This window comes from Mercenaria mercenaria, chromosome 12, assembly GCF_021730395.1.
Source record: "Mercenaria mercenaria strain notata chromosome 12, MADL_Memer_1, whole genome shotgun sequence".
Taxonomy (NCBI): Eukaryota; Metazoa; Mollusca; class Bivalvia; order Venerida; family Veneridae; genus Mercenaria; species Mercenaria mercenaria.
The window spans coordinates 41,436,077-41,462,152 of NC_069372.1; the positions used below are offsets into that span (position 1 = coordinate 41,436,077).

The 26,076-nt window shown below is 36.4% G+C and overlaps 3 protein-coding genes across 3 annotated transcripts; 1 reads left to right on the forward strand and 2 right to left on the reverse strand.

Moving 5' to 3' along the window:
- Nucleotides 1–1,967: 1,967 nt before the first annotated feature.
- Nucleotides 1,968–20,313, reverse strand: LOC123534607 (coiled-coil domain-containing protein 63-like). Its single transcript, XM_045316921.2, has 12 exons — nt 20,166–20,313; nt 17,979–18,168; nt 15,878–16,067; nt 15,474–15,593; nt 14,358–14,539; nt 12,624–12,817; nt 11,943–12,100; nt 11,104–11,235; nt 10,799–10,906; nt 5,752–5,895; nt 3,853–3,965; nt 1,968–2,129 (listed from the first exon to the last, which is right to left on the reverse strand). Exons 1-12 carry the CDS (start codon nt 20,197–20,199, stop codon nt 1,997–1,999), a joined length of 1,698 nt encoding a protein of 565 aa, XP_045172856.2. The 5' UTR covers nt 20,200–20,313; the 3' UTR covers nt 1,968–1,996.
- LOC123534608 (paired box protein Pax-6-like) lies at nt 6,586–9,847 on the forward strand. Its single transcript, XM_045316922.2, has 2 exons — nt 6,586–6,988; nt 9,198–9,847. Exons 1-2 carry the CDS (start codon nt 6,605–6,607, stop codon nt 9,396–9,398), a joined length of 585 nt encoding a protein of 194 aa, XP_045172857.1. The 5' UTR covers nt 6,586–6,604; the 3' UTR covers nt 9,399–9,847.
- Nucleotides 20,314–22,224: 1,911 nt separating the features above from the next.
- LOC123533288 (M-phase inducer phosphatase-like) lies at nt 22,225–25,804 on the reverse strand. The gene is made up of 5 exons (XM_045314932.2): nt 25,676–25,804; nt 24,674–24,817; nt 23,082–23,434; nt 22,691–22,808; nt 22,225–22,511 (listed from the first exon to the last, which is right to left on the reverse strand). The coding sequence occupies exons 2-5, from the start codon at nt 24,674–24,676 to the stop codon at nt 22,350–22,352; spliced, it is 636 nt and encodes a 211-aa protein (XP_045170867.2). The 5' UTR covers nt 24,677–24,817; nt 25,676–25,804; the 3' UTR covers nt 22,225–22,349.
- Nucleotides 25,805–26,076: the final 272 nt, after the last annotated feature.

Here is a 26,076-nt window from a genome sequence, read left to right on the forward strand (position 1 = left end):
TGGGTTTGCGTTTTTTACTTCAGTAAGACTTACATAAGAAAAACTTTAAAAATCTTCTCTAAAATCTTAAGACCCAGAGCTAAAATATTTAGCTTTTAGTATTGTGTTGTAATCCTCTACCAAGTTTGTTCAAATCATGCTGGCTCAGTGGTCTTACATAGACTTGTGAAGGTAAAAAACAGGCTACTTTAAACTTGACTATTCAAAGAATAGTTTCAGCTATTGGGCTCACCCGTGTGTTGGCGTCCATGTCAGCATCCCGATTTGGTAATGTTACTGTACGTAAGGTGGTATCTCGGGAACAAATTTTGCTAAAAACAGAAAAATTGATAAACAACTTCTTCTATCATCGATAGATCTTCATCAAACTTGGTGTGTTACATCATATAAGGTTATCTAAAAGGTTGGTACAATTTGGGGCACTACTGTTAAATGACTTGTTTGTGAATTGTTTGATGGTTCTTGCCTACCTAGCGGGGAAAGTATACATTTATCCAAGCACGCGCCAGGGATAGATATTCCTGTCTTTCCCTAGCCTGGTACCCGACTGTATATCGAGAATCATTCTCTCCTTTTTATCTTCAAATTTGGTCTGTAGCATCACTATAAGGTCTTCTCCTAAATTTGTTCAAATGGGGGCACTTCTCTTACATTATTTGGAGTGCCACAACATTTTCTGGTTCGGTGATTTTCAGCAGAATTATGGCCCTTGATTAAACAAATTTTATCATATTTTATGCACTTTTCTTATATTATAATTCAGATTTCCACTAAAACTTACAGGGGTTATCAGTTCCAAGTGTGGTTTTACATATCGGCAGCATGTTGCATTTCACTCAGTGAAGTTGTGGCCCTTGATTTGTTGTATTTATTACTTGACTAGGTAACTGCTTCAATAAAACAGTTGTGCATATTGTGTGCATGCTCCGGTTCAGTGATTTTCAGCAGGGTTAAGGTCCTTGGTTTGTTGAATTTTATGATGTTTTAGTCACTCTTATATAATGTATTGGACACTTCTCTTATATTACTAGGCAGATTTTGGGATTTATCAGTGCCAAGCCTAGTTGTACTTATTATTTGTGTGTTTTTAGTGGAGTTATGGCCCTTGATTTGTCTAATTTATCTTGTCTGGGCAACTGCTCTGATACAATCTGGAAGAAATACACCAAACATCACAAAAGTTGTCATTACCAAGCCTAGTTATACTTATTGTGGGCATGTTCCCAGTTAGATATTTTCAGGAGAGTTATGGCCCTTGATTTATAAAATTTCATGATGTTTTAGCTGTTCTCTTATGTAATAGCCTAAGGGTGGATTTCCACCAAACTTGACAGGAGGTAAAAATGCCAAGCCAAGTTAAACATATCATCAGCATGTTCTGGTTCAGTTATTTTCAGCAGAGTTATGGCCCTTTATTTGTCACATTTTACAGTGTTTACACTTCTCGCTTTATACAGTTAGGCTGAATTTCACCAAACATCACAAGTGATTAGTCTGAAGCAATGTTGTGCGTATGACCCTAGATTTGTCAAATTCTTTGATCTGTGCTACTTCTGCTATACCACTGGTTGGATTCCAACTCTTATCGCAGGAGTTATCACTGCTAAGCCTAGTTGATTTTATTGTTGGAATGTTATGGTTAAGTGATTTTCTTTGAGTTATGGCCCCTTGATTTGTGGAATTATGCAATTTCTGAGTGGTAAGTGGTGGTGGAAATTCAGTCAGCTCTACTGTATATACATGTAGATGTAAATGTCATGTTGTCGAATTTAGGTAGTCTACAAACAACAATAATTGTTATCTTTTGTTGTTTCATGATTTTACTATGCTTAAAAGAATTGTTCAGAAAACATTACATATATCAGGTAAAACATTATTCCATCATTTTTAACTGTGATTGTTAAGTATATTCCAAATACATGTGAAAAACTATAAATATGTATGATATTTATGTGCATATTTCGTAAGCTATTGCAGTAGATTGGGTGACTTTGCTTTATTTCTTTTTGCCGTCAGATTTTCGTAGTTGTTCACCACCGGCAAGTTTTGTGTTGATGGTTCTAAGTACAACAGATTTGATTTCATTTCTTGTAAGGGGCCGTAACTCTTCATCAAATTCTTCATTTTCACTGAAATCCAGAAAATGAAACCATCAGTCTCATAAGTGCATTTAATTCTATTGTCTGTTTTACTTAGTTGCCATAGCTTACTCTGTGATCACAGTGTCAATTCATTTTTTGTGTTTTGCAGGAAGAAAAAATAAATAGGCTCTTAGTTTTGTAAATATCTTTTATACATTTTTTACCTCCCCTGAGCACAAAGTGCTTTGACAGTGTCTGTATTCCAGCAATTGTACATACTGTTACAACAGTAGGGTCCACATTTCTTGAGCAGTATGCAGAAAAATGGGTCACATGACCCTGTCAGGTTTGATAATGAGCTAGATTGCCCAGTTAATAGTTGAGTTATGGCCCTTGAACTAGTCTAAATGGTCTTACTGGCTGTTACATGTTGTTTACACAGTAGAGGCTGTATCCATATGAAATTTGGAGAATTTATATGGCCACAAGATCTTTGCCAAAATTGAAAAAAAGGCAGAATTATTCCAGTAAAACAGAAGTTGTTGCCCTTGAATACGGTAAGACAGATTTGTCAATTTATATCACTTTAACAACCACCTTTCTTTACAAGTCCTCATGAAACTTACATTAGATTTACATATATAGTCTAGTTGTATGATAAGATTGCTCCTGCAATACAAGAGTCATGGCCCTTGAAGTAATCAAATTGCCATATCAAATACTGTTAAAAGAGTGCTCAAGAGTGACATCACTTCATGAAACGGTTGCACAGAATGTGTATACACTGCCCCAAGATAAAAAATGAATAACAGACATGATTACTCATATAAAACCAGAATTATTAGGCTCGGAATAAGTAAAACCTGCTATATAATAGGGTTAATATAATATAGTAGCTCGATCTGTGATGCTGTATTAGGCTCGAGTGGATTTTTGCCAGATTGGACCTTGCAATATCCAAGAGAGCTGAAAAAATCCCAGATCTAGCTACTGTTATAATTACCCTTTTATTCATACCTCCACCTTTTTGTTTGGTGTTTTGTTATTGAACGAAATCTTCAATGTTTATCGATGTTAAAACGGAACTTAGTGAAGTTTTTATGTGCGCTATTTATGGAACTGTGTCAGGTCATGCGTATTAATGAAAGTAGTCCGTTAACATACAAAACAGAAGGTACAATATGGAATTGTTTCTGCCTGTTCATATGCACTTGTAAAATGCAAGCCGAGTTTTTTACAGAATTTATATAGGTATAAAATTTTATTAAATAGATCTATCTATATTTTTTCTGTCTGAAATACAGCCTGTGGAGAAAATTGCTTTCTCTTAAAAACTGGAGAATGCCGAAACCGCATGTGGACAGACCAGAAAATGCCAATTGTCATTATACGGATCCATGTATCTTGAGTAGTTAATAGGAAACTGACAAAATGTAGATGCTCACAAGATCTCTGACATGATTTCTGACAGATTAACTTGCAAGAGATATGACCCTTTAACTACTAAAACTTCATATTTTTCATTAAATTGTTTACAAATTAGAGTTTTAATCGCTTAGGCAATCCTCCCAAGTTATTGTCATACACAGATTGTCTATGAAGAGGTGTTTTGAATTGTTTCATCAATCACCTTGTTTATATATACCAGTCATGAATGTTTAGGTCTGGAACAAAACTTTGACCAAACTCCGATGCGGTAAGGGAGATCACTGCGCCGGAGTTTGAACTTTGACTTTGAAAATGTCATTCGTTACACAAGGATCATACTTACACGGAAGTCGGCGGTACTATGGCAACCTGCACGTGCTTTGGACTGGTTCTGCCACTTAATTGTAAAGCCGGAGGTGTTGGCTGACACTTACTGTCTTGCTTTGGCGGTTCTTTCTGTAACGTCAAAATGTTTAAACTCTTAAGGTTTACGTAAAGTAGAAAGTGAACATCTGTAATTAAAAACAAAATTAGACCCTGCGTAGTGTAAGACACCCTTTTGACACAAACTCGGCCAGCCTTAAACATTTGGCTTATCAGGATGACTTATTTTACGATCTGATATTTGATAGTTGTCGACGGGAAGACGACAGTTAAAAGTTATCACGCTGTCCCGAAACGTCCTATTATTTGGACTAAAATTCGGCAATATATCCAGGTGTGGTAAAAATGTAAGCAGTGGTACTTCATAAAGATCATTATACTTGAAACATGAACGCAAAAATCTCTGCAACATTTTCATCAAAGGGCCAGAACTCTTCCAAAAAGTTAGATGTTCGAACGGTATTTAAAGCTGATGTGTGGGTCCACATTGTACATATAAAATTTCATTACATTTTCACCTATGCAGAAATACGTGGCTGACCACATGCAAAAGTTAAATGTGTAGGGGTCTCAACTCGCCTTAAAATTAGTTGATCGGAACCAAACTGCATATCTTTAATTGAAAAAAAAAATATTTTACTCGTGAAAACCAGAATTTTCATTCATGTGGTCAGTCGCGAAAATACTACAGCCGCTTGTTGGTCACTTGGATAAAGCGTGCATTACCACCAAAAAAAAAATCTCTACAAGGGCAGTGCACAGGCGTTCTTAAACAGAAAAATGAAAAAAAAAACACGAGCTTTAATTTTTGAGGTTTGATTCCATACACGTCAAGTGTTTTCATATGATCGACATAGCTTAGGCAATGACGCATATAGAGAATATTAGGTTACTGTCTGATAAAAAAAATTGTTAGGCGAGTTGAAGAAAATATATTAGGCGAGGCTCTGCCGAGCCTTATATTTTTTCGTAGACGAGCCTAATAATTTTTTTTTCAGACAGTAATCTAATATTCTATTTATCCTACTGTGTCCTATGACGTTTGCTAGTGTAATTCAGTTTGTGGAAAATTGAAAAAATGCAATAACTTTTTTGTTTCTGGATAAAAACTTTGATTTTACAACTTATTTTCTTAGTTAGAACATTTCCAATACAATGACAACAGTTTCAATGAAAAATTCGGAAAAAAATTGTTTTCAAAATTTCCAGCTGCAGTGCTGTAAAAGTGAAAAATAGCAATTACTTTTTTGTTTCAGGATAAAAACCTTTGATTTGACCACTCATTTTCTAAGCTGAGACATTTCCAATACAATGGTGATGATTTAAATGCAAAATTTTGATAAAATAAGTGATTTCAAAAGTTCCCGCAAAAGTGATATCTTGACACTGACTAGATAAAGCAAACTTTATTAGGCAGGCCGATATTGTGCTATATCTTGTATGAGGGTAGGATAAATTTCTGTACATAACTTTCAGAAAAGCTTTGCTCCGCCCTGATATGGTAGAATGACGTCTTTGTACAGAGTGAAGATCCCGGGTTTGATTCCTTACTACGCCTGTTGTGGTGTGGCCTTGGACCATGATTGTCTTAATAAATCCAACTGTCAATAGGTATAAGCGAAATTCTTGGGCGGAGGGTAGGGGATAAGTGTAAAGAATAATCTACACAGATTATGACAAAGCGACGATAAATGAAATTTACCAATATATGTAACTATAGAAAATAATGCTCAGACCTGCAATGTCATGTGGGTTGCACCCCCTCCTACCCCTAGCGTTGTAACAATATCTGCGGACTACTGGTTTGAAATAAACGTCAAAAGGTCAGGCTCAGAGGTCAGTGACGAATCATACTTACTTTCATTTGTATGTATTGTTGTAGTTTGATCAGCTCCATGGTTCGCTGTTCTATTATACCCATATACTGGAGAATATTATTGTTGGTCACTCCTTTCTCACTTCCAAGCGTTTCAAAGATTGTGCTTGAGTCACAGTTCGCGTCCTGTAAAAAGAACAAAAATAGGCCCTATAAATTTTGAACTTTCAACACGCGTGTACACGAGCACAAGTCACGTGACTTGTTGCCCTTTCAAGCCACATAAAGTGCCCGACTTGCGAAAACAACAAAACTATATGCCAGATATTGAAAATCAAATACATGTATACACATGCACGGGTAGAAGTCTTTTCTAACTACACTTTGACGCGTTCAGGTTGAAAGTCTGCGTGCGCGCACGTGCATGTATTTATAAGTGCCTGCCTGCCTGCCTGCCAGAACTTTTTTGTTAAGGTTGCCTTCTTTTATTGTTCAAACAGTAAATGTCCTGGAGATCTTCGGTTTTCTTACCATGTAATTATGGATATCATCTGTTAAACAGTTTGGACAGCCTTTCATCTGTTTTTAACATAAAACTCAAAGCTATTTGGATCCTTGACTTACTTAAACAATACTACTTGTAAGTTTAATTAAAAAATCATTTAAAAATAATTAAATCCAGTCCATTTGATGGGCTGTCACAGTCGTATAATATTCATTTAAATGCTAGATCTACCTAATAGTATTTTAGAGTAGTTCCTTTGTTAGTGTTTGCAGGTTGAAGCTTTTAAAAATGCAATACATAGAAACACTATTACACAGTGTAGTTGCGTGCACTGTTATAGATCATTAAAACTTAATTACGTCATGAAATGACGTCACTTTTACAATTAAGATGGATACTGAAAACAACAAAGAAACGAAGAAGAAATTGAAAAAGAAACGCAAAAGAACAGTCATAACGGCAGAAGAGATGGTAATTCTTGAAAGCAGCTTTAAAATGGAAAACAGACCTGACAGACTGTCGAAGATGCGACTCGCAAAACAGATGGGAAAGACTGAGGGCTTTATTTCAATTTGGTTCCAGAACCGCAGAGCCCGTGAACGTCGTGAGAAAAAGTTGTCAGTCTCAGGTAACTCCGGCGATGATTCTCATGAACCAGTATCGTTCCGGACAGCCAGTTCGTGTCAAACAACTGAAAAGGGGGACTCGGAAGACCAGCCACTAGATTTGACCAAAAAGACGAGCGCTTTTGCAGAGACAAAAGAAACTAGGACGGTAAGCAATCTGATGCAGTGTCGTAGCTTACACAAAAGCCTTGGGCTTATAGAGGCTGGGTGCATTATTGTTCGAAACGACAGTCGATTTTAAAAGCTGTCATTTAAATCAAACTGACATTTAAGTCAACAAGTTTAAAAGATGGCAATGTGTCGTTCTAAAAGATCTAATTAGTCAATTTTATAACTTCTTTTTGTAATTTACAAAAAGAAGTTAGCCTATAAAATTGATAATTCTTACACGGCCCTAATTATTTCCCAGTTCTACGCTGTTCTGTTTGGACAATCGTGTCTTTTTATTTGATACTAAACCACGATGGTACGATGACGAAAACGCGATGGCACGATGATGAAACAACGATGGTACGATGGTGAAAATGCAATGGCACGATGATGAAATCGCGATGGTACGATGGTGACATGTCGATGTAATATCGCGTTTTCATCATCGTACCATCGTGTTTTCACCATCGTGCCGTCGCGTTTTCATCATCGTGCCATCGCGTTTTCACCATCGTACCATCGCGTTTTCACCATCGTACCATCGCGTTATCACCATCGTGTCATCGCGTTTTCACCATCGTACCATCGCGTTTTCACCATCGTGCCATCGCGTTATCACGACGATGGTGAAAACGCGATGGCACGATGGTGAAAACGCGATGGTACGATGATGAAAACGCGATATTACATCGACATTTCACCATCGTACCATCGCGATTTCATCATCGTGCCATCGCGTTTTCACCATCGTACCATCGTTGTTTCATCATCGTGCCATCGCATTTTCGTCATCGTAGCATCGTGCATCGAGGTTTAGTATTAAATAAAAAGTCACGATTGTCCAAACGGAACACGTACAATTCTAATAAATATGCTTGTTTCTGTTAAAACACTTTAACAGGCTTACGATTAAATGACCACGTCACGGTAACGTGCGATGACGTTAATGTTTTTGTCGCGACCAAGAAAGAGCACTACTTTAGTTTTTCCACAGTCTTAGATAAAGGCCATATTAGAATTGAAACAATGTATAGAAAAATCGTGTTTACTTAAATTAATACACTCAAAATCAGTTATACGTCAGCAGGATAATTCACTCGGGCTACACCCTCGTGAAATTATTCCACGGAAGTATAACCTCTTTCCGTGTATTAATAACATTAAAACATGGATTTTCTTTTAAACAAAGATGAATGAAACTGTGTGTCGTTATCCAAGTCAAGCACTGTTTGTACGTCACAGTGATTATATCACAGCGTCAGATGTAATAGAGTTGTGCTGGAAAAGAAAACCACACTTAACGGGCAAATATACTAGTATTGTGAATTCTTCAAAGCTGTAGATACAAGTTAGAATCGAATAACCTCTATATATCATATCTGTCTGTATAAAATAAAAGTTCTCGCATGCTTCGCTTAGCTAAATTTTCTTTCGTTTAATGTTTTTGCTTCAATAAAATAGTGTTAAAAGTCCTCACCCACAGTTTGAGCGAATTTTTCAACAGTTTCGTTTCCACCAAGTTTGGCATAGAATGTATATATGACATTGAAAACTGATAAAGTGTGTGCAATTAAAAGTTAGATTTGTTAAAGATGCAAGAAGAATGTAAGTTTACTGCATCATTTCAAAAGCGTTGCAACGGTTTACTACCTTCTGCACAATATCTTTGGTTATTTATTAGAATATCTTGCAAAAAATCTTATGTCAATAAGTTTGTACCACTAATAGTCACTTTCAAAGTACTCACTTTTTATGGATTTTTTGAGAAAAAATATTTTTCGCCTAAAATGTGTTAGTCCCTTTAAAACATTTCTGTGACTGTCCAAAAGTCAGGGGCGATTCCAGGACATTAGTTGAGAGGGTCGCGGAGTTTCTACGGGTGGTTTGGTGCTATGCCTTTCGGAAAATTTGGCAAGTATAACTCAGGTGGTACTATCTGATGCGTGACATAGTTTGAGCATGAATATATGTCATCTTTCAAATTTTCGGAAAGGCAATTTGTTTAAGTTTTTCTAATTGGGTGTGCTATTGCGGTAATTAAAACCACTACGGATTTAAAGCGAGGGGTACATTTTGTCTAAAATGACATATGTCTCAATTTTAGGGCATCCAAAATGCAAGCTCTCCGAATTTTATTAGACAACCCCCTCTCCCAACTCTTGAATTCGTCGTTTGAAGTAATGCTAAATATATTTTCGAATTTTCAGGAGATGCCAGTTGTCCGGTCTCCAATGTTCAGCCGACTAATCCGTATGGCGGCCGCAGCAGAAGGCGGGATTCTTACGACAGACTGTCCATTTGTTGGTCAAGCGGTAACTGATGCATGCCGGGGGATTCTTCTGCAAGACGGACGCTTGTTGTACGATCCTGCTAGCGGCTTTGAGATTGTACTACATCAGAAAGACTGACGAGTGTGCTTAAATATGCCTATTGACTTTTACTTGAACGATCTCATTTTATAACTTTTAATTTGGAAAATTATACCTCTCGATTCTAGACATAAAATGTATAAAGTTACATCAGTAAAATATATGTTTAAATTTCAACTGCTTTTGAATGGATGTGTCTAACTTTTGAAAGACTGCATGTATGCAGTTCTTTGTAGCTAGCCTTTGTGTACACACTCTTGATTTTCTCATTTGAGACTTAAATTTGGCAGAAAAGTTGTGCAAGCATACAGTCATAGAATAGCAAATTGGCGGATTTAAATAATTCTCGGAGCTATTTTAAAATTTTGTGTAATAGGGCCGTTTTTATCAGTGCATTACGTGTGGAATTTGGAAATAGACATTTTCAATAATATCATTTCTGTGTGCTCTGTCGGTGCCAAATTAACACAGATTATCAAGCAACTTCACTTAAATGTGTTTTTTTTTTCTATAGCCCCTTAATTGAAGTTCAGCAAAACATCTAACACTAATTCTAACATGGCTCGATTAGATTTCCAGTTATACAAAGAAGGAAATCAAGCTCTGTATAATTATTCTGCGATAAACAACGGTTGGCGCGCGAACCGCTAAGAGAGCATTATGACGTCAAATTGCCGCATGATGTCCGATACATTACTCCTCGGGTAAATGAAGTCCAGCATAATATTTATTAAAATATGTCAATGAGCATGTCAGAATGAAAACAATCAAGGCCGCCCGAGAGATTAAATACTGAAGCATCTGAACTATGAACCGTGATAAATTAGACGATAAACCACTCGAAGGCCTTGACAATTTGTAAAACATATCTAAGAAAAAATCTAAGTTTAAATTTACGACTTAGAACGCTCAAGCCGACCAAAGATTTAGGTATCCAAAATATTCATTTGTAATAAAACAGTCTTGAAGATATATACAGTTAATCTGGCTTTGCTACAATCGATTCTAATTTAAGCATAACAGGGAAAAATAAATTGCATCTGAAATCTTAGTATAAAGTTTAGACGTGACGTAATACACCCGCAATGACAATATTCAATTTCCGTGATTAAATACCCTTCGTATACGATTTCGGCATCCTTCGGCTATAACAGAAAATTACTGTTCATAACAACCGGAGAATGCCGAAATCGCATTCGGAAAATACGTAAACGAACGAAAATTGACGATTGGCATTAAGGGTCCATTACCTTAAATCATTGATGACGATGTCCCACTGCTTCTTCTATGATGCCGTTTTAATACATATATGTCTTTAGATATGTAGTCTATAATTAAATAAATAATATTGATTTTCGTCGCAACTGAATCACATTCAAATGTCTTGAACATTGTACCCCAGTTCCTAAACGATAATGACAACAGTAATGGTTACACACCTTAAATAGTATGCCGACGTTCACTCTTACTTCGTCAAGAACTTTGCAGATTTCTTTGTCCTTCTTTTGTGCATCCTCGAATTCCCTCTCGAACTGTTCAGCTTTAATCTACAAATTATCAAAATTTGATTTACTGAATGATTAATTTTGTTGAAAATTGATTGACTGAAGCGATTAAGTTAAGTGATCAATCATGGTCTGATTTGTTGTTCATTCTTTTGAACAATGCAGTGAACTCCCTTAGGTTTTTTGGCTAAACATTAAACAATGATGTGTTTAAGTGAGATTATGGAAATTTTTCTTACCTCCATATCCCGGACCATTTTATGCCTGGTTTCCTCGCTTTTGACGTCATCGTCTTCGAATAACTTGATCTCCGTCTGCAGACACTTGATCTCTTCTTGAATGTTTTCAACTGTGTCGCTCAACTCATTTACCTGCATTTCGTAAAGAAGCACGTGGATTCTATTCAAAGTATGCTTACTAAAACATTTACAAATAGGCTACAAATCAATAAAACATTGTATGATTCAAGTTTATATACAATGTATTCAGTATAATTATTAAATGAGATAGATCTACATTGTCAAAAAAAACCCAAAAAACTTAGAAATAATGCATTAGATATCAGTATTTATGTCATGTAATAACCGTCAGTTATTCTCCGCTAGTATGTAACAATTTATTCCAGCATGAATCAGAGAATCCACTGTATATGGATGAGCTTAAATGCTCTTAAAGACACTGTTTTACGTAGATCATTGCAGTTTATATTTCAAATAATCTAATCAAAGACTTAAAAAGGTTTAGCAATCAGTTTTATTACTGTACCCATTCTGAAGCAGTATTTTATGTGTAACGAGCTCTGAAAACAACTGTTTAAAATTAGTATTTTTATTTTTCGTGTGATTTTTTTTTCAAGTGATTCATTTACACTGTCTTTTTTACCAATACACACAAAGGTTCAATGGCTTTAATTCTTTTTTCCGTTCGAAATAAAAACTCTTCAGTTTTATAGGACTTTGTATAAAAAAAAATGAACAGGTATAACAGAAAGTCTTAGAGCAGAATTATAGTCTGTCAAAATTACAGCCGAGTAGCAAGTTAAATAGAAGCAAAGGAATGAATGAATAAGTAAACGTACGTAGTTATATAGAGCAAAGTTTTTGTCCTCTTTTCTGATGAAGTCGCTGACAATCTTATTTATGTCGTGTTCTCCTGTTACCGCAGTTACACGATTGAAAGCTTCCTCTAGTTTCAGTATCGACTGTTTCTCCATTTCTGCATCTTTATCACCGGCATCTGGCAATAATACAGGATTTCGTAAAAACATGTTCTTTTTTGTATTATCACCTCCTATATTTTATATGGCCGACATTTGTCGCGCATTTACAGCTATATCAGTTATCAGTCTTGCATGAACCGCCAACCGGGGCCAACACAGAAACGTAATGGGCCGGGACAGTGTAGAGACCAATATTTGCATACCAGTGTAGCTAAAAATTAAGTAGAGAAAATTTATGTTGCGTCATGTGGGAAAGTAGTCGGTTAAATCACACTTTTTAAAAAAAGGTTTATATTTATACCAAATAAATGGACATTGTCACGATTATCTCTTTCTTCCCTGGAGCTGCGTTTCCGAAAATCACCGAGTGTTATAATATAACCATGTAAACGTAAGCAACTAACAAACTAACCCTCTTTTTCAGGTCGTGGGGTGAGATGTGCTTCAGTATCTATACGCAATTTGACCTCTTTTTCATACCTCGATATTCTGATATTTTTCCTATTGCTGCTTATTTTGCGGTTTTTGCTATCACATTACCTTTTCCTTTGGCCTTTTTGGCTTGTTCCTCCTCACGTAGGTCGGCTCGATCGTGGACTTTGATACCCATAAATTCTTTTAGTTTATCATCGTGCTTGATAATCCTCTGTAATTCTTTCATCTCGACATTTTGCTGAAGCTTATCCTTGTCACTGCGCTCTTTTAGTGCAATCATTTTATTCTGCGCTTCGTCCCTACAATACAACACCATATAATGAAATAAAAATTGTATGTATATTTGTGTCGAAACAACTACGATTTTGGAAACGCTTTGCATTTACCAATTACATGTTTTTCTACGGAATTGAAAGAAAAGTGGTGAACTTGTTTGAAAACGAAAATCTATTTGATCAAACACTGCCAAAAGTTCTTTTATATACTGTACGTTGACTGAAATATACGCTTCTCTAGCAAATATGTATAGGGAGTTTCGTATCCCAATCTCTTTGAATGTTACATGTTATAGTATTTTAACCTTTATTTGGAGACACAACCATATATACAAAATGGGCACCAGAGTCGATGGTTCAAATCCCGTCCGAAGAGGATTTAAGCAGTTGAACCATATTGCTATCGCTGTGTATCTTCAGCTCGCTGGGTCGGGATTCTCGCTTGACCTATCACGGTTCAGAGTTCAGATTCGCACGAACTGAACCATGATGTATAGTGACAAATCAAACGGGAAACCACATGAAGACCTTGACATTTTTCATTCTTGCATGCTCACTGCAATATTTTGATGAAAAACGTGGACTTCATTTATCCGAGCAGTTATGAATTTCACGTCATGTGGTAATTATTACAGTATAATTTGCGTCAATATTCTCGCTTATAGGTCCGACCGTTGTTTTTCTAAGCATCTTAACGATCAACCGTAATAAATTAGACGATGAACCACATGCATATTTGCGGTTATTCCTTTAGTGAATAACCGTTTGATATTGGAGTTCGATTAAATTCTGTGAGATCATTGGACCGGGTGGAATTTATGGGAATACCGCCTTGCTACTTCCTTTTGCAACTGCGAGAAAAGATAGAAGGTCGGTTTTAAGAACGATCAAGATTTTTTTGAAAAATATTTCAAACAACTTCACCCGATAGCTCTAAACTTCTGAATTTTAACGGTTAAATATTAGTTCAAATTTTGATAGATGTCTTTTATTGAGATGTATTGTATTTAACTGGATAATTTAGGATTTGAAGAATGTTAGACGGACCTGTGTAAATTTGTTGTTTACAATTTCAAGACATAGATAAAATTTACCAATTAGTTTACCCTGTAATTAATTATATTATTCAATTTTACATACTGAAATAATCATGGGGAGAACAAGGAAGCAGAAAAAAGCCGCTGAGACGCCAATCTTAAGCTTGCCAGATGCTGTGGCGGAGAACTTAACGATCAACCGTAACAAATTAGACGATGAACCACATGCATATTTTCATGCTTTAATGCGCTTTTTTTAGAAGAACTATGCTGGACTTCATTTATCCGAAAAGTAATGAACCGCACCTCATGTGGTAATTGCATGCCATAATTGACATCACAATGCTGTCTTACCGGTTCTCGCGTCACCTGCTGTTTAAAGCAAAATAGAAAAAAGTTTCGACTTCACTGTTTAACTGCCAGTCAATCGAGCCATGTTAGAGCATATTGCAGGTTTTAGAAGATGCAAAACTATACCCTTTGTAAAAGAAAATATGTAACTAAAGCTATCTATTGAATACTTTTACCTTTCTTCATACGCCTGTGCCGCTATTGTTATACTGTCATTGATTGACAATTTGGTCTCCTCCAACTCATCAGTCAGTTTCTTGTGTATGGCATCAAAAGTAGCCTTGTCTTTGCGTAGATGGTCGAGTTCTTCGCGGAGTTGTGCATTTGTTGCCAGTTGTTCGTTGAACTTGATCACTGCCTGCAAATGAAAACAAAAAGTTGCGTTTTCAAAACTCAAAATTATGCCCCCCCCCCCCCCACCCCCATCGGATGTATGACCAAATATGCTGTTATCAGAGGTTAAGGTGATACATGACCGAGTGGTTAAGGTCGCTGACTTCGAATCACTTGCCCCTCACTGATGTGAGTTCGAGCCTCACTCGAGGTGTTGACTTCTTCATGTGAGGAAGCCATCCAGCTGGCTTACGGAAGGTCGGTGGTTCCACCCAGGTGCCCGCTCGTGAAAGCTAGAAAGTGGCCATATGACCTATAGTTGTGTCGGTGCGACTTTAAACCCTACCACATCTATGTAATACCCTATGTCACTTTGTAGGTCTTGCCTCAAGATTTGTTGAGTGCGAGTAAGAACTGAATTGGGAGATTTATGTGGGCTGTAGAATTAAAAATGTTGTTTATTTAAGTTTTAAGGTGAATGGCATATGAGGGTTAATGTCATATATAGGTCACTCTGTAGATCTTGCAGCACGAATTGTTGAATGAGAGAATGAAATAAATTTGGTCATTTATGCGGGCTGTATGACCATAAAATGTTTTCTGGCACTTTGATACATAACAAAATATGAACTTTCAGAAAAATGCAATGCTACAGTAAACATGTGTATATAGAATTCGGAGCAAAGAGTCAGATGGCAAACAAATAACACATGAATTATGTCTCAGTGAAATTCGTGAATAGACAACGATAACCATTGTGGGACAGGCGTTATGGAAATGAGTTGGGAGACCAGTCTTAAATCTCCAGCACCTGATTGGTTGTTTCTGAGAACTTTTAAAAATTGACCTATGACAAAGCTAATTTTTCAGACTGATCTCCAAATTCAGTTTAGTAACTTCAGATCTGGGCTATTTCGGATCGTCTGTTTTAACGTTCATGACGGCTTTTTAGATCTCACCTGATCAAGTCTGTTTTCGGTGGTATGTAATCTCTTTTCGATGCTCATTTCTAGGGTCGTTTCTGTCACACTACCAAGATTTTTACGTTCTTCATTTATCAGCTCTTGTGTCCTTGCAATCTACAATATAATACCGTTTTAAAGAGTTTCATTTATCTTTCTTGTATGATAAAGTTACAAAAGTAAGGGGGACGTGAGTAATTTGACAAACCTTTGAATAAAGTATAACGCAACAGCGCTTTTTCTGATTTGAATAACTGGCCACTAAATTCAGATTTCCTACATTTTATGTTTTTTATTACCTCCCTTTTTTATATTTTTTGTGAAGCCTGTTTTGGATTGATTGAGTAAATTACATCCAATAAGATCTCTGTAATAAATGCAGTTTGACCTCTTAACCTTACATCTTCGTCAAGTTCCTTAATTCTGCGTTCCTCTTGTGTGCACAGTCTCTTGTACTCGTCCAGTTTGTCCATTAGGCCCAGTAGTGTATTTATATCGCGTTCATCGTCCGCCTGGTTCCTGTCGCTCATTGCTAGTCGTAAAATTTTATTCATGTTGTCGCTTTCTTCGTTTAGGGAGCGAATCTCAGTCCTAGATTACAACAAAAATGTACTTGTTAATAACATTCATATACTATGAAAGGCAAAAACTGGTAGGTTACAGACTCTTAAATTTTGATGCCTTGACAGCGTCTAATGCCACACAAAATATGTGCGGAATTATTTCACGAGGGCGTATCCCAAGTGAATTATACAAGCGGGATATAACCAATTCATATTGTTAATATATGTAAAAACAAGGTTCTGTTTAATATCATTCCGATTCTAAAATGTCTTTTAGGTAAACAAGTAGATGAAATACGGAAGCACTATTTCATGGCGCATGCATGACACGAAATATAGTAGATCGATGTGACGTCAACACGTAAATGTGTTTTACGAGTGTTAAAATACGGGAGGTAACATAGCCCGTGACGTCTTATGAGTCATTTTTCGTATTAACAAAAGTCTGAACATCAATCTTAAACCTCCGTGGCCGGGTAGTTAAAGTGACTTTGCCGCTATGGACCTGAAGTAGAAGGTCGGTGGATTTACGCCTCGGCGATGTTTCTCCGCTGCCAAAACATAGAAAACCGTTAGACAATGCTACTAATTAGAGCCACTATCCCTGGCATTTTCCTACCTACTATCGCTATCATAACTGAGTTGCTAGCATCACAATAATCAACAAGGCAGTCTGAAAGACGGCTTAATCCCCCGCCACTGCTATAGGTAGTGAAAGGGTAAACCTTTGACCTTTACCTGTGACCTTGACCTTGAACTGACATGGTTGACTCATGAATTCTGCACAATGTCTTGATGAGGTGATCATTTGACCCAAGTTTCATGAAAATCCTTCAAGGAGTTTAGGAGATAAAGAGCTCAAACCTTTGACCTTGAGTTGGCATGGCTGACTCATGAGTTTCATGAAAATCCTTCAAGGAGTTTAGGAGATACAGAGCTCAAACCTTGACCTTGAGTTGGCATGGCTGACTCATGAGTTCTTGATGAGGTGGTCATTTGATCCAAGTTTGATGAAAATCCATCAAGGTGTTTACGAGATACAGAGTGGACACAAAATGGAAGGCTCAAACCTTTGACCCTAAGTTGTGACCTTGACCTTTAGCCGGCATGGCTGACTCATAAGTGTTGCACATTGTTTTGATGAGGTGATCATTTGACCCAAGTTTTATAAATTTCCTTCAAGGGGTTTAGGAGATATAGAGCGGACGCGAAAACCTTTGACCTTGAGTTGTGACCTTGACCTTGAGCTGGCATGGCTGACTCATGAGTTCTGCACATCGCCTTGATGAGGTGATCATTTGACCCATGTTTCATATGAATCCTTCAAGGGAATTGGGACATACGAGCAGACACAAAATGGAAGGCTCAAACCTTTGACCCTCAGTTGTGACCTTGATCTTGAGCCGGCATGGCTGACTTATATGTTCTGCACATTGCCTTGATGTGGTGATCCTTTGAACCAAGTTTGATGAAAATCCTTCAGGAGGTTTAGGAGATATAGAGCGGACACAAAACGGAAGCCTCAAACCTTTCATCCCAAGTTGTGACCTTGACCTTGAGCTGGCTTGACTAACTCATAGATTCTGCACATCGTCTTGATGAGGTGATCATTTGACCCAAATTTTATAAAATTCCTTTAAGGGGTTTAGGAGATACAGAGCGGACACAAAATGGAAGGCTCAAACCCTTGACCTTGAGCTGACCTTGAGCCGACAAGGCTGACTCAAGGGTTCTGTACATCGTCTTGATGAGGTGATCATTTGATCCAAGTTTCATGAAAATCCTTCAAGGGGTTTAGGAGATATGGAGCGGACACGAAAGTGTTACGGACAGACGCACGGACGGACGGAAGGACAGACGGAGACCATTCCTATAACCCCCACCATTTGTGGCGGGGGATTAGTAAGTGCAGTGTTCACTTATGTAAATCGTGGCTTACTGTTGTTTTCTTATCGCATTTCCACTTTCTTCACAGTAAGCCCGCCTGTCCCCCTCCATCATGTGTAACTGTCGCTTTAGACGGTAAAATTCCGCTTCCATCTGTGATTCTTCTAACGAGTCTTCTCCACATACCGACCTCCGACCTGTCTGCGCAGGGTTTGACGGTATTCCTGGAGCGCCGGTGCCGGCTGAAAAGAGTCTCACTTGAATTACTCGAAGATGTTTTAGAAAACTAAATTGTTAAAAAAAAAACTGTATTTTTTTTTCCAACTTGCAAAGATATCTGATTTAGCATAAAACAATATATCCTTGAGTGGTCTTCTGAGCATGTCACAAAATCACTATCATCGGAGCGCACCGCAAAAATATGAAAATTATTGCATATCCGCACGCATATACTGTATAATATGTAAAATATACTTGCCAAACGCTAAGGCTGAATTACCATAGTAACAGAATATATACATTAACGATATTCCTCCTTTCAATCGCTTGAATCCTGTATATACCAGAGTATGTAATATATCACAGACGCTCCAGGTCTGTCTTTAGTCACAGTCAAATTTCATAAAGTTGACAGTATTTACACTACATTGTATCTTATATATAAATAAAAAATAAAAGATCCTTCTTTCCTCCCCTTAACCCTTTTGTGTACTGTTCAATCCGACAAAATCGTAACGGTTGTAGATCGATGAAATATGTATGCTGCTTGATCCGTCTTACCCGTAACAGGGTTTTACACAATTTGTGGACATAGCTCGAATATAATCTTTATATTTGTTTTAAGATATCTTTAAAAATGTCCATTGTGTGACCAAAAATACATTTCTCTCGTGATAAACATCAGGAAAAATCACAAGTTCATTTTTTTTTAATTTTGCAAATCAGGAATAATCAAAAATATTAATTTATTATCAATTCAAGAGTAAAAGAAATCCCTTTACTTTCCTCGAAATTTTTAAAATGCTGTACAATATCAATGGTACTGTCATATATTTAAAGAGAAACAATGGGGAAAACATTGCTAAGGAAAAAGTAAGTCAAAAGTAAATTGTTCTAAGTCGGATAGTATAAGTAACTTTGAATTTTGAATATCTTTGAGGTATGTACAAAAATGCACATTTCCGTATGATAAATTTTGGCCAATGAAAAAAAAGTAACAGAGAAATGTTGCTTTCATACTGTCTAACGTATCCAGAGAGTGATATAACAATACAACGAAGAACTGAGTCAAAACTGAAATTTAAAAACTGTTTGGTGCCCTTAATGACTGAAAATTAAAAATACAACAGAAAATATCCTGTCATTATCCATCCATTTTTCCATAAAAAAAAATAAAGGTTCAATGTGATATCGAAATATATCTTCACCGAAATTGGAGACAATTCAATATTTTCGCGAAGGTGGTGTCTTCTTAGGCAAAATTCATGTACAGGAATTACCATATCTTGATAAAAAAAAATCAAAGCTATTTAAAAACACATTTTCACATAAAAGGTTTAAAACACCTTTGAAATCATTATAAAAATTACATCATAATATGGCACAATAGTTTAGCACCTTTGGTGTACCGGGCATATCGCTAAAACAGTTTGAAGCTGATATACATGATCAACATGGTCTGGCACTACTGTTAAAATACTAGATATTCTAAACAAGATTGATACGACCATTCAATCATTGATTGAAAAGCGGTAAGTCATAGATGCACTATGTCGAATAGAAAAAATGTTACAGATTTGGGAAGAATATGTAGATTGTCACACCCCTCCCCCCCCCCCCGCTTTACCCCACACCCCCATAATGATCAATAACATTGATGGTATCTCTGGCAGCTACTCCCCCCCACCCCCCGCACAGACTCATCCATGCGTCCGCCACCATAAACATGAAAAAAGATATGTAATCTACATGTCTGCAAAATACTAGATATTCCTAAACGAAGATCTGATGACGACCCATTCACATTCATCTTTTTGTAATTCGGATCAACAGCCGGTAAGTCATAGACTGCACACTAATGTCGAAATTCACGGGAAAAAACTGTTACAGATTTAGCGGATAAAGAAATAGCTGTAGATTGTCATCATCCCTTTAATCAAAATTCCTTTTCCAACAATGAATGAAAACGCAAAAAATTATTATCCCCAATGAGTTGCCTACAGCAGAATAAATGACTTACCAAATTTATTGTATTTTTTCCACATCTTATTCATTCACGACGTCTCGATGTTATGACAACGTATAAACAGATTAACGTCATTTCCGTTTGTTCCAGTATTGTCCCGAAAACGTCACGTTGACGTTGCCTTGTTGAATTCTATTGGAAAAGAAAACATGCCATGAAAAAGTTACAACTCAGGAGAGAATCTTAAAAATAGCAACACAACGATACTTCTAAAAATTAGAAATAAAACAAAAGCTGTCAGTGGACAGCGCGCTCGACTATTCTCAGTGCTTGATAGTATAATATAAGCAATGAGTCAAACTTTAACATTACAATAAGCATATTTTAAGTCGGAAAGGGGCCATAATTAAGTCAAAATGCTTGATAGAGTTGCCTCCTCCTTTTTACAGACTGGGGTCATGATGGTAAACAAGTATGCAAAATTGAAAGCAATATCTCAATGGACTTTGAAAATATTTGGGGTGGTACGCAAACTTTAACATTTATTCTAAGTCGAAAAGGGGCCATAATTTAGTCAAAATGCTTGATAGAGTTGGCTCCTCCTTTTTACAGACTGGGGTCATGATGGTAAACAAGTATGCAAAATATGAAAGCAATATCTCAATGGACTTTGAAAATATTTGGGGTGGTACACAAACTTTAACATTTATTCTAAGTCGAAAAGGGGCCATAATTCAGTCAAAATGCTTGATAGAGTTGGCTCCTCCTTTTTACAGACTGGGGTCATGATGGTAAACAAGTATGCAAATTATGAAAGCAATATCTCAATGGACTTTGAAAATATTTGGGGTGGTACGCAAACTTTAACATTTGTGTGACGCCCACACGCGCACGCCGACGCCGGGGCGAGTAGGATAGCTCCCCTATTCTTCGAATAGTCGGGCTAAAAAGTAAATAATTCCAAACAAAGTTTTCAAATTCATTTCGAATTTAGAAATCTCTTTAGTCAAAAAGATATTTTTTCTTATCTTTTTATGACAACTTTTCTTAACGTGAAAATATCGTCAAAATGAGATGTTCCCATAGAAACCAAGTCCAGTTTTTTACAAAGTGTCAAGCGAAAAGCAAGAGCACGGTTCTATCTTTTTACTGGCTGAAAGTGATGGCAACATGTCTGTTATCCTGTTGGGCTTGGGTTAAATGGGGAACGGCAGTTGTAATTTCCGTACACAAATTATTATCCTACATGTTACAGGATCTGTTTACATTAATAACTGAAGCCTAATGTCTCCATGTTTCCAAGTCACGTTTGCGACCAGATTGAACGAAGAAGCATGCATCCATAGTCCATAGTTCCCTTGTGAGAGAAATAATACTGTTTGCTCGTTTGTGTCAGCTTTGAAAGAAGTTCAGTTTCGGATGTTGCGTCTGAAGTACATTTGAAAATTGTATGGGGCATGTACATTTCTAGACATATCCTGTGTTAGTGGAAAATATCTTTCTGACGTTAACAGTTTGTCTATCCATCCTTTCTGCTTTCTTTATGTTCCTTTGCACTGGATGAACAGATTTCTGTCGATTATTCATTTCAAAGATAGGACCCTTTTGATTTTCTTTCTATCACCGAGAATAGTGTTTTACATTTACAAGGACCTTAGTTATTTCACAAATATAAGGAAATACTGGTTGCGGGTTCCCTAGTTTTGAGAAGACCGAGGGGGTAATTTGATCCCTTCAAAGGAATAATTTTCAAATGCAGTCAGTCGCATTATTATGAATAAAATGGTAATTAGTGGTTAGTTATCCGGGAACACCGAGTATGCTGACTGAGAGCTGGATACAAATATCATACGACTGCATTTGCGTAAGTTCCGTTATGACCGACATGGCAACTTCAGAGTTAATACCCATGAATAGAAATGGGTTTTCACAGATCGTGAGCTTGCTGTTTGGAATATCCTATATTTTGCAAAAGTACTGTCATACGGCGGCTGAAATATTACTTCTGTAAAACCGCAAGAACTCGTTAAATCTAGGCAACGGCATTCGAAATCAATTACAGAACCGTTGTGAGAAATAAGAAATAGAAAAAAAAGCAAACTGTGTATTTCTTTATCTTTTTACTTATCCCCATAACAACAAATAACAAGCATGTAACAGATCAACAAATACATTTAACAAACAATACTAGTAGTAAATACATTTCAACACATATACGCTAGTTTGCAAGTGCTCTATTTAGAAGTCAATATTTAAGCAAGCAAGTCTGCTTCTTTGTCGTCTGCTTGTCTTCTGTTTCTCACCAGCGGTCCATGATTTCGACTTGACACGGAAGTGACGTAGGTCGGCAGCATGGTCCTCGTGTAACATTGGCTTGTAGCTGATTGGATCACACAGATCCTGAAATTCAGAAAAAAAATATTGATTCAAATTTCTAGAACACAAAAAACCGCAACTTGGACAGACAACACACTATAAAGATTTACATACAGAATTGATGGCAATAGATATCATTTATCAATCGTGTGTGAAAATGGAAAGGACTTTGTTCAAAAATTAATAATAATTATCGAACCCACCTTGTGTGTAGTAAAGAACGCTTTGTATCCCCCATCAAGCAAGTAAATCTCTGGGAAGTTGAGATGTGGATATCTGTGTTTGTTCAGCTCACGATCCTGGCTTCTCAAGAAACGATACCTGGAAATTAACAGAAAAATATTATTTTAATATACCGGATACTGCAAATACTAGTATCTCATTAAAAGAAAATATGGACCTATAACATAAATTGTACCAATAAGTTCCTTCGAAATCATAGTGATAAAAAAGATGTCAGGCTAAATTATGCACAAGTATTACTACTCATACAGATATTTTGTAATTTGCATTATAGCTTTTCTTAACAATAAGATTTATTTCGTCCTTTTCGTAAATCTAACAGTTATTCAGGAAAGCATGCCGAATACTTACATTTTTGGTCCCCTCTCGGACGAGAACTCGCAGTGGAAGATGAGCACATGTGGTTGCTCTGACGTCGACGTCTCCTGGAGAAGTGTGTTGACGGCGTCCTTGGTGTACAGGTTTACAGCTCCCCTGATGTGACCTCCCTCGAACTCGTACGGGTACCTACAGTCGACAATGGTTACTTTCCCAAGCTGTTCTGAATATCGCCCTTCCACGATGTCCGCCATTGTTTCTGAAGAGATGGATTTGAGGTCGCTGTGTTTGCCGGGAATTGTGGGTAACGTGTAGCAACGAGTTCCGTCAGCTACGAGTTCACGCGATTCTAAACGTTCTACAGCTTCGATGATATCTTTAGAATCCTTGAATTAAGAATGAGAATTTCATCATGAATCATTTCACTATTTCACTATTAGAATTAGTTGAAAAAGTATTTGGTAAGTGTAGATAAATTCTTATTTATCCTAGCTTTAAGGATGTACGAGGGTTTTTTTTTATTCAGGATATCCGCCATTTTGAAAAATGTTTCTTCGAATATTTTTTTATCAAAACTTTTGCCAAAAAGTAATGCTTAGTAATTAAAATATGGCTAATAATGTACCATTTTATTAAACAGACTACTTGTTGCGAAAAAAAAATCACCCTTTATTTTGGCTGGCATTTGCCTAAATTTGATGGGGGTATGAAAGCAGATCAGGTTAGGTTCTGATATTTTTCTATGCTACAACTGAAATAAAAGTTTTCAACATAGCACTTTATATTTTCCAGAAAATATAAATTAAAACAAAAAGAACTTAAAATATAAAAATTCGCCAGTTTTTAAACATTTATTTCTAAATAAATTTCTTAGATGCACTGTGACCCCAACTTTTTTCATTCCATTTTCAAGCATTTTTGCGTGTCATTCAAATTGCAAAATATTTTTTAAAATGTTAACGTCAGATTTTTTTTGTAGATTTAGATACGCTTATTCCATTGAAACTAAAGTGGATTGGGTAATAATGTAAGCATGTAAAAATTTATGCTTATATAATACTGATATCACCTTGTATTCATAGTAACCGGTAAGACCTGAAATCCCTATAACATTTAGTTAGATGTCCTGTTTTATAGAGTACCACCATTTTTTTTTTCGAGTTTACAAAATTGCGGAAATGCTTAAACAGTTCGGTGACCTGTGTTTTTTTCTTCTGTTATTTGTCTTAGAAACTAATGTTCTTCAAGCTCACAGAGTATGAAAAAAATTCTTAACATTAGAAAAAACGATCCCACATCCTTAAAACTGTTTTAGATAACAAAATATCCACATTTAATTGCTTTGAATTGCTGTGAATTGATATGATACCTTAATATTTATTACCATTTTTATATCACGTTATAAGTGTGTAATGAGTTATCAGGTGACATACCTTGTATAGGTCCATTGGGTTTCTACTTAAATAATTTTTGCAGTAAAATACGCTCACATTTTTTATGAAAACTGCCAACTCTTATAAATTAAAAAAATTATAAAATTTCATAAGTAATGGCAAAATTGTATACATTCCCGACTGATGCTTTTTAAGTCGCAAATAAATAAGTAAAACTGTAAAAATACTTACCATAAATACGGAACTTTTCCTAAGTTTCCTCGTGGCGGGAGATTCTACTTCTAGACCGTCGTCTGCTAGACGTTTTCCAGAAAACAAGCTTCTTCTGGCTTCTGATGTTTGGCGTTCCAGCGACTCCCTTGGTGGAATATTTATCTGCGAGGAGAAATAAACACATAGTAATGTTACAGAATTAATATGAACTTAAGGCACTGCCTCAATCGGGAATCGGTCTGGCTTCAACTCATCCCATAATATTTGAAAAGAACTGTCTAATGACAGCACGGAAGAACACATATTTTTAATTCGACAGTAAATATCTCATTCGGTATATCACATGTTATTACATACACGTTTCTATTCCCCGTTAAGTTACACTGGTACCGGAAACGTCAATATTTTTCCATACACAGACGCCTTAATTTCATATCGGGTGCGTGACGTAATTCGGTGTTTGTTCTTGTACTATTTTTTTTCTATTTAGTTCAGTATTGTCAATCCTATTCAGGCTATTGAACATTTTTATGATATTTACATAATATTTATACGTGTTGATGTGTATGTAATAAAAAGGTTATTATCTTTGCATCGGGAAATATGCACTCGTTCTTCAGCGGAAGAATATTGCGCTCCTTAAGTCGCGCAATATTTCCGCTGAGAACTTTTTAAAGGTAGATTCTGAAATAAAAACAACACTGTCCATATTTGTTCTGATGCGCGACACGTTGCGGTTCGAACAAGTTATGTGGACGCTTATTAGGCACAAGGAAAAAGCGTATTCTTCCAAAAAGTCCAAAGTCAGACGCTCTGTGCACGTGCCGGAAGGACACAGTTTTTAATTCGATAGTATATCTCATTTGGTATATCACATGTTACAGAAGAGTGATTTGCGAACTGCAAATCTATTTTATTTTTGATTGTCTTATTTTTTCTTTGAAAAAAAAAAAAAGAAATCCATTCGTTCGGAAACGATAAGTGAACTTCTAACTTCATTAAAATGAGCAAGAAACTTACCGACAAATCAGCTCCAGAGTCCGGTGACTTGCAGAACTTTCCATACGGAGTGATTACAGCCTCGATCTCGTCCCAGACTTCACCGGAAGTTGTCTGCGTAGGGGAATCAACAGCGTCTTCAAACAAACGAAGTCTGAAACATGGAAATAAAGTCATGAATTGATTTCATGACAGACGGGTTTACAAAATGTAAGAAATTATAGAAAAGACTCGTATAGCAAATACTATGAAAATCTGTGTACATTTTTAAAATGCGGTTAAATTTTATGGATACTTTGTATTTTAATTATGAATAACTAGCATCAAATTCGACATACCTCAAAGACATGGTTTTTGTAATTTCAGTTTCTCAAAGAGATATTCAAATTCGTATTTGTGTGATATACATATAATTGTCGAAG

What these genes read in the sequence shown, in the direction of transcription:
- LOC123534608 (XM_045316922.2), top strand. Translation starts at nt 6,605, where the DNA reads ATGGATACTGAAAACAACAAAGAAACGAAGAAGAAATTGAAAAAGAAA. An exon ending in AGACAAAAGAAACTAGGACG is followed by an intron (nt 6,989 to 9,197) that starts GTAAGCAATCTG and finishes TCGAATTTTCAG; the next exon opens with GAGATGCCAGTTGTCCGGTC.
- LOC123534607 (XM_045316921.2), bottom strand. Translation starts at nt 20,199, where the DNA reads ATGAATAAGATGTGGAAAAAATACAATAAATTTG. An exon ending in TTAAGGAACTTGACGAAGAT is followed by an intron (nt 15,594 to 15,877) that starts GTAAGGTTAAGA and finishes ATTATATTGTAG; the next exon opens with ATTGCAAGGACACAAGAGCT. An exon ending in CAAAAAGGCCAAAGGAAAAG is followed by an intron (nt 12,101 to 12,623) that starts GTAATGTGATAG and finishes TATTATTGCCAG; the next exon opens with ATGCCGGTGATAAAGATGCA.
- LOC123533288 (XM_045314932.2), bottom strand. An exon ending in TCCGAGAGGGGACCAAAAAT is followed by an intron (nt 22,809 to 23,081) that starts GTAAGTATTCGG and finishes GTTAATTTCCAG; the next exon opens with GTATCGTTTCTTGAGAAGCC. An exon ending in CGTTCTTTACTACACACAAG is followed by an intron (nt 22,512 to 22,690) that starts GTGGGTTCGATA and finishes TCTGAATTTCAG; the next exon opens with GATCTGTGTGATCCAATCAG.